This window comes from Gavialis gangeticus, unplaced genomic scaffold, assembly GCF_001723915.1.
Source record: "Gavialis gangeticus isolate Ggan-Ray unplaced genomic scaffold, GavGan_comp1, whole genome shotgun sequence".
Lineage (NCBI taxonomy): Eukaryota > Metazoa > Chordata > Crocodylia > Gavialidae > Gavialis > Gavialis gangeticus.
This window is the reverse complement of record NW_017729012.1, coordinates 7,465,110-7,473,901: the sequence shown is the minus strand read 5'-3', so window position 1 is coordinate 7,473,901 and position 8,792 is coordinate 7,465,110. Positions and strand designations below refer to the sequence as shown.

General features: G+C 36.1%; 1 protein-coding gene across 1 annotated transcript in view; it reads left to right on the top strand.

Moving 5' to 3' along the window:
- Positions 1 to 8,792, top strand: part of BRIP1 (BRCA1 interacting protein C-terminal helicase 1) — a 128,393-nt gene that overhangs the window by 20,209 nt on the left and 99,392 nt on the right. The window contains exons 6-8 of the mRNA XM_019511120.1: positions 3,565 to 3,852; positions 5,898 to 6,119; positions 6,707 to 6,906. Of these exons, the coding sequence (XP_019366665.1) occupies positions 3,565 to 3,852; positions 5,898 to 6,119; positions 6,707 to 6,906 (710 nt within the window). The remainder of the gene's footprint in view (positions 1 to 3,564; positions 3,853 to 5,897; positions 6,120 to 6,706; positions 6,907 to 8,792) is intronic.

The window sequence follows — 8,792 nt, the reverse complement described above, 5'->3', positions numbered from 1 at the left end:
TAACTGTTTATCTAAACTCCATGGCAACTTTTAGATTTTTTTTTTATTTCTAGAGGATTTTTTGGGTCCTTGAGGACAGAAATATGAGATCTTATTTCTGGAAATCCATGCAACAATTTTATTTCTAAATGTAAAGAAAAAAGTTTACGTCTTCATGTGCGGTATTCACAGTATATTCGTCCTTCAAGGATACTGCCCCAAACTTACCTTCCTCAAAGAAGATGAATTTTGTAGGCTTAAAGAAATTGATAAATGACACTTTTTTTTTTTTTAGTTAAAATTAGATGGAATCGATGTTTTAACTTAAAAGAGAGGGCCTTATTAGAAAATAAAGGTGGAAAAATTCCAACATGAAAGCATGAAATTTTGTAGCTCTATGAATGTGGGTCATAAAATCATTCTGTATGAGTAGGGTTGGGGGGAGCAGCTTACATGAAAACACACGCTGCATTTTGGTACTTTAAATTACCTATGACACAAGTTATGAAAAATGGGAAAATTAGTTGTATTATAAAGACTTTCTTGATGTGACAATGGCTAATCCAGAAGTACTTCAGATAACACAGGCTTTTTTTAATACTTCTGAAAGATCTTTCCTAAAAGGGGACTTTAAAATTAATTCTAACAGAGAAAGAGGAGTTTAAAAGGAGAAATTCCAATTTAATAAAACAAGTGAAACAAAGAGCTCAACTTTGTAACCATTTTCTTAATGTTTCTTTTCATTATACAGGACCTTTTTAAAATTTTTTTGGCTGATGGCGTCTGTGGCTTTCAGAAATGTTATGACTACTGCGGGGCAGTTTTATACTTTTACTGGTTACTATAAAATCAGCCCAAGTTTACAACTTTCCTGATGTTGATTTTTCAGTAAAAGGTAACATTTGAAAGCTGCAGTAGTGGGTGAAGTGCTTCTTAAAGCCAGTATTATGCCAATTTCAAACCTTTTAAGAAAAACTTTTAAGGCCACCTGTAAAGTACTGTAATTTATATACCCCCACACACGCATGCAGACACTGTACTTTTAATTTTACCTTTTAAATATTTTTAATGAAAAGACATGTTTCTTTGATTTTTTTTTTTTTTTTTTTTTTTTTTTAAACCTACCATTGAAGGAATTACCATTGTTGGCCTTCAATGCAGAGAATTTTAACTGAATTTTTGCTGTCCTCCTGAATGTATTAAAAAACAGGACAACTGGTATTTCTTTGCTTTGGGGAATTGTATTGCTCTGCATTTCTCTACTGTTTATATTTAGTGAAATAGAGTTGCACTGTAGCTGAGGCCCAGCATTATCCTTTCATGAAGGATTAATGATATTACATCATCTCTTGGAAAAAAACTGAATTAAAGTGGAAAGGATAGGTATGTGCTTAAAAGCTGTGCACAGTAGGCAAAAGTAAACTGATTCTGTAGCTTAAAGTTACATTAATTCTCTTACTATGTTAATAAGTGTTATCATTATTTCAAAGAGCAAGATGGAATATAGACAGAAATATCATGATATAACTTGCATTCCAGTTTTCTGTGCAAGTATAAACTGAGTCGGGTATTGCCGCATATGTAACATACACCACATGTCAGCTGTTTCCTGCTTCGCTGTTGACAAGAGCCCCATTCATAACTCGTCTTTTTATCCTTTCGGTGAATAAGTAATTATTCAATATAGAAGGCAGGATATTTGGAACTGGCTATTTAATGTGGCAGCACACCGTAATGAAATCTGCTGTTACTGGCAACCTGAGAGGGGAATGTAACAATTCCAGCATGGGTGTAACTTTATCTGCTTTGACGGCCTGTTTATTTGGCACATCAGTGAACCTTTTATCCCAGTGAGTGACAGCTCCAGAAGGGTCACATTTACATCCATTCTATCATGTATTGTAATATTTAATGGCGGACAAGGTTGAGTGGGACTGAGGGTAATTTGAACTTGCTTTTCCAGAGAGTGGAGGCTAAGAGGCAGCTTGATCCCCAGTATTGTGGTGTAACACACGCCGTGACTTAGCATTTGTTTATGAAGGATAATCATACTGATTACACTTGAGAGGAAAAAATCTTTCAGCTGTAGTACTATCAAAGTAAAATTCAAGTATAAACTATTTTACAGTAGTCAGATATACTGTTTGATTTTTTTTTGGGTTTTGACTGTAGCAGATACTTGTACAGATTTCTTTCATTGTCCCCCTTCTACTCTCATCTTAATTATAAGATTCTTTGGTCGTCTTAGTAGTTTGTTTTTGGGAGAGGTTGGGAATATTAAGTTTCTCAGTAACAAAGTAATTAGAATAAAAAAATCAGCTGTCCTATTATGCAAAACATTTTTTTCCACCATTCAGGTCTTACTGAAGAATTAGAGAACTCTACAGTGCCTGTTCCTTTGGTTCATCTCTAATTGGCTCATGGCATAATAGGATGATGGAGTATCACTAATGGAATATATGTTATGCATCTAATGCAACAAAATTTGATTTGCAGATGAAATAAAATTAAAACATAGCTCCTAGTATTTTAACTTGAGCATCCAGTCAGATCTCATTCCTGCAAGGCACTACATGCTTGTGTCCTGCTCCAGCAGACCTCTTAAGCACATGCTCAAATTTTTGTTTGTGAGAAATCCTTTTGACTTCACTTGTGTGACTCAGTTACTTAAGTGCTCTACTGGATTGGAGCCAAGTACTCAGCACCCTTTAAGATCAAGCCCTCAATGGAAAATTGATTTCCTTTAGCAGTCGAACAGTTTGTAGATACCTGTTCAAGTTAAAACAAATAATAAATGTTTAGACCCCACACTATTGTTTCTCACTCTTTTGTTCTGCTGTAAAACAAAGAGTTACCATCCGAGTTGAAGGGCAGTATGTATCCCTTGCGTAAGATGTTCTGCCTCAGTTCTCAAGGCATGAGATCTCTTAACACCAGGTCTCCTGCATGACTTGGTACTGAACTGCTGTGTCTTTTCCCTGGATAATAATGATCTGTGTCATTGGTCAGTTCCCTCTGATTTGCCATACTTGATGACAGTAAAAATGAAACAAAGTTTTTCCTCTTGTTTTGTAAAACCTGAAATTCTGTTTCCTTTTCTGAAGCAACACAATAAACTGATGAAAGTGGGTCCAGTGAAAGGTATCACAAAAAACCTTGCCACTGGAACCAAAGATGTGCTTCAAGTTTGGTACCGATGGGTTCACTTTAATAACTTCACTACAGAAGCATAGTAGCCTTTCATTTCAATTCAAGCAGTAGCATGTTAAACTAAACAAATCTGTTACGGAGTATCAAAGAATGTTCTGAGAATGAGCAGTTGGCCGATTTGGTAATCACATAATTTTTTTACTTGTGACATATGATTTTCTTGTACTGTTCCCTTTTTGACTTAACACATTTAAAAACTATCTTTAGATTTTTGTAATGCAACCTGTAATCTGAGTCCCTTCTTCAGTGTCTCATACCTTGAACTTGTGGTTTAGTGGGATGTTTTGAACTATTTTAAAGGAAAACTTCTGAATAGTTCATGCAGAGGTTTGGTACATGCGCTTTGTCTTAAGCCTTATCTTGTTTTGGTTGCAGTCTCCTATCCTTTGTACTCAGTGTTCCTGTTCTTCAAAAGAAAGTGGTAAAGATGCTAGTAATACAAAGAGGAAGGAAAATGGAGGACAGCCACTCATCCCCAAAATATATTTTGGAACTCGAACACACAAGCAAATAGCTCAGATTACTAGAGAGCTGCGAAGGACGGCATACTCTGGCACCCGTATGACAATTCTTTCTAGCCGGGATCATACTTGCATTCATCCGAGGGTGTCCAGTAGTGGCAACAGGAACGAAAAGTGTGTAGAGTTGCTGGAAGGAAAACATGTGAGTAGTTCTATTTCAGAAAACTAATATTCATTTAAAAACATTAGAACAAAGATTTATCTGTCTAGGTAGCCTGACTGAGTAAAATTGTAAGTTCTCAATGCAAGGCTGGTTGGAAGCCTTTTTGTAACACCTCAAAGATGCAACACTTCAACTGATTCATTTTAGTTTAGTTACATTAATCATTACTACATTTTGATTCGTATCATCAACATTTTAAAAGCATATAATGATGAATAATGTTTGCGCTTGATTGAATTTGAGAGATTAATTATAGCTGTAATAACATTTTTGCCTATACAAAACTTAGCTGGTTTCTTTTTTAAAAAAAGAGGGATATTCTCATAATTATTAAATCAGGTATTCAGGCCTGGTTTCTCTGTGTCTATTTATCCCAGGAAAAAAACAATAGGAAATGACCAATAGGAAAACTTTTTCCCAGCTGTCTGTATTCAGCATGGGAAAGTTTAAAAACTATAAACAATTTCCCCCCTTTTTTGGTCAGCAGCACAGATGCAATCATCATAAAGGTAGGAAAATTAGTTGAGTGACAATGACAAAGTGTTCCATGAATATACAGCACGCAAAAGGTATCAATAATGTTGGTATATTTTTCTAAACTAGTTTTTTGTTGTTTTTCAGTGTGCAGCTCAGTCATCTAGCAATCTAAACTCGTAAAACAAAGACTTTTTTTTCCCTTTTTCCCCCTCTCTTTTTTCTTTCTTTTTTCCTCTCCAGTGGTCTTTCTTTTAAGACCTAAATTTTGTTTGTCTTTTGGACTTCAAGTTTATTTTTACTCAAGTGTAAGCGAATATTTGCTTTTCATGTTCTTGAGCCCTAAGGGTAAGTTGTAGTGGTAATGAGGGCCAATTACACTGTCACTCTAGGTGTCTGTGTTTACTAAGACCATATTACAGAAGTGAGTTGATAAATAGATAACTGACAATTTGTGAGGGAAAAAAGCACCAAGTGTGATAACACTTCAACTGACAACTTTCCCCTTAGGGTTGTGTTACAGTGTTAAAAAGGGATGAGTTTTCCTGTTCTGGTTATCAATCTTCATGTGCCTAGGCAGCATTAAATGCCGTCAAAGGATATCTTTCCAGGAATCTGTTCTCCACTTGGTGTGCTTATTGTCAAATTATATACTATATTTTTATTATGAGAACTATATTATTTAATTCATAGAAACTAAACTTATAATAAAAGAAGACAAACAAAAAAGTGGCATTCAGGCTGATTAGAGCAGAGAAGTAAAGGGCACTTTATATCTTAAGAGCAGCTCTGTTAATCAGTGTTAAATTTCCCAAGTCTCCCTGTACCTTGCAGGTGAGATTTGATCCATACATTTAGATTTGCCTGTCTACCAAACCCAAATACCCCAGGATGGTGTACTGTGTTCACACGCTTGAGCACCAGCAGAAGGAGTGGTTTCAAAATCATGGATTTAGTAATAATTTTACCTTCACTGTTAAACAAACTGAAGTCCTCCTGAGCTGTTACCAAAGAGACTTGTGCACATGAACAGGCTAAAGTGGATTCTAATATTGATTAAAATTCATTAGATACCTCTGGTTGGAAACGTGATGGTATGAGTGCGTTAATTTATTTGTGGTGAACCTAAATATGTTGTGTTAATTTTTTATACTGTTTTTGCTGATTTTTTGAATCAACCATTGAGTTAACACTCCTGAAACAAATTTAAAGACTTCTTTTGATTCCACTGGAGAAAGATGCTTTACTCCTTTACATTTGAGAGGTTATACTTTTGTTTCTGACATGTTATTTGTAACTAGAATCATTCAAAATAATAAGCAACACTTTCTAAGTATTTTTTAAGTGAAGTAAAAATTTGCACGATGATGTTTTTAACAAAATATGTAAAAAAAAAAAAAAAAAAAAAAAAAAATTTTTTCCATTTTTTTTTTTTTTTTTTAAAAAATTTTTTTAAAAAAATTTTTTAAAAAAAAAAAAAAAAAAAAAAGTTTTCACCATTGTTTTTATTATATTTGAACTTCTAATTACTTACACATATTTACTTTTAGGGCAGCTCCTGTTCTTATTACCATAGTGTCCATAAATTAAGTGAGCAACATACACTACAGTTTGTACGTAAGACGTGTCAGGCTTGGGACATAGAAGAACTTGTGAGCCTGGGAAAGAAACTGCGGGCATGTCCCTATTTTGCAGCTCGAGAGCTCATGTCGGGGGCAGATATTGTATTTTGTCCTTACAACTACCTCCTAGACCCCCAAATAAGAGAGAGCGTAAGTATATTTGTAAGCAGACCTTTGTTTGTTGTATTAACTGAAGGTAAATGGAGATGAACAAAGAATATGACATCAAAGAGACACCGCCAACTTTAAAAAACCACCCTTCTATCTGAAATCCTTTCTAGTATTACATATATCACCTAAATTAAAGAGATTAAAGAGTGTAGAAAAGAGGTGGTTTACAGTTTGTTTTGGGTTTTATTTTTAATCTGTATATACGATAATACCCCAGCTAACATTTAAGTAGAAGTTTTACTGGTTGTACATTTTAACCAGTTAATTGTATGAATTCTTCACATAGTAGAAAACAAGTGTTTAAAAAAAAAAAAAAAAAGGTTTATAATTTTGTTCTCATTCACACTGGGTTTTTCTGTCTTTCTTTAAAAGAACTTGCCTAGTTCCTGTACTGCAGAAATTTGATCAAGGTCTTTTAAAAAAAAAAAAAAAAAAATTCTATTGCTTGCAAATGTGAGACAGAATCTGGATAACTTTTTTTTTTTTTTAAAAGACAAACCTGCTTGCTGCTGTTACTTACTTATCTATTTCACTTTGTCTTACTGGACAATTATTTTCTTCTGTAGATGGAAATTAAGCTAAAAGGCCAGGTAGTCATTTTAGATGAAGCCCACAATATTGAGGACTGTGCACGGGAGTCGGTCAGTTACAGCGTTACAGAAACCCAGCTGAGATTTGCTCGTGAAGAACTAGATTCCATGGTCAACAACAACATCAGACAGAAGGATCATGAGCCGCTGCGAGCTGTCTGTTGCAGTCTGGCAAAGTAAGACAGCTATCTTGATTTCCTTTTGCCAAGTATTTGCTTTTTCTTAATCTTTCTTTTCTGGGCCTCTTTTTTATATCAATGCCGTTTGCTAGAGCCCAGGTAGCATCAGTGATAAGATGCCATAACTAGACACCTCTCCACCTTACAGTTCCCTGGTTCCCCTTGGTTTGATTTGGAGGACAGAAGAACGATTTAAGGGGAAGACATTGACTAATAGATTGAAGAAAGATATTTTGGAAGTATCTAAGCGCTTAACTTGCATTCTTGAAAATAGGACTTAGTCTTCCAAATTATCTAGGCATGTTTGAAAACTACCTCAAGACCTTGAATACTCATTTTACCCTATCTGTGCTTCCATTTGACTAACAGGGATACCACTCTTCTACATCGTAGCTTTTGTCAGAACTAATTCATTAACATTTATCAAATGCTTTGAGAGCCTTCGAGAGGACCTATTACATCAGTACAAAGTAGCGTTTAGTCAGTTTTAGAGAAACTTACGTTCCCATAGAAAATGTTCCCTCCTCAAGCTGTGGAAAACTGTGTGTTTAATGTGTGGAGAGAATAGGCATTCGTTGCTGATTTAATAAAAAGGCAGTCATTTGGGTTTTGCTTTTGTTCTAGACTGTGCAAATGGCGATGCCTATGGTTAAAGTTGCACAGGACTTTCCACTATAAGATCCTGTTTTCAGTTGCTTGTAACTTTGCCAAACTGTCCCATGCTGTGAATCTGCTGGAGGCCAGTTTTTTTTCCCTCCAGCTAAATTTAGTTCATTCATTTCCAAGAGCAAGATCAGTGGGAAATCTGTTGTTCTTGCAATTCTTCTGTTGAAATCTGTAATGTACCACGCTTTGGAAGAGGCACTTGACTTACTGAAAGGGCTTTGCCCACTTATTGAGGATGTACCTTTTCCTGTCCCTGTGAAAATTCTCAGGAGAGGCCTGTTTTATTAATTCAATTCTAAAGAGTCTGTCAGCACTGAGCATGCTTCATAGCATTAGACCTTCTACCTATGATCAGACTGCACTTAATGCCATCCCCACTGGTCAATCGAACATACTCCTTCCTTTGGTTTTAGGGGTAGAGAAGGGCTTTCCCTGCAATTGTTCTCCCAGGTCCAACATTATGATGCATTGCACAATAATGGAGAGTGAGAAAAGACTTGCCTGTTTTCTCAGTGCTCCCCCAGCTGGCACCCAAATTTTATGGGATATCAGGAGGAAGCAACCTGACTTGAATACAGTGAGTTAAGGAATGAGAGTGATGTAGAAGAGTTTCCAAGGTGACATGGAAGATGGGATTAAGATAAAGAGATGGGAGGGAGGAATAGTAGTAGAGCAGAGTGGAGTATCAGATAGGAGGAAAGAAAAATAAGAGGCAAGGCAAGGAACAGGAGCCACGGGAAGGAGAGGACAGGAATAGGTATGGGGGGGAAACTTGAGGAGGAGTTGTAGACAGGGTCAAGATCCGGCAATGTGGGGAGGATAGCAGGAAGAGAACAGAAACAGGACTGAGGCAACCACTTGGAGAAAGAGAGACAAGGCCAGATGCTGGACTGGGGTGAATAGCAAGAAAAGCAGGGGAAGAGACCAGATGAGTAGTGGCAGAGGAGTCTGTTGCCACTAGAGAATTTAGGATTGACCATGTTACTTCTTAGCCTCAGCACAAGTAGGAAAACCTACTGACAAACCTAATTGAGCAATGAAGCCCATGGAATAAAAATAAGAAATAAGAAAATGAGCAGCCTTGTCTATATTAACTAAGCTTCTTTAATCATGTTTGATATCAGGGTTTTGTTACAGTGCTGCTTAAGGAAGTCTTTCTTGGTTAGCAAGTCCCTGCTTCCATTAAAGATAAGGTAAACCTTCCACTTGGCCATCTT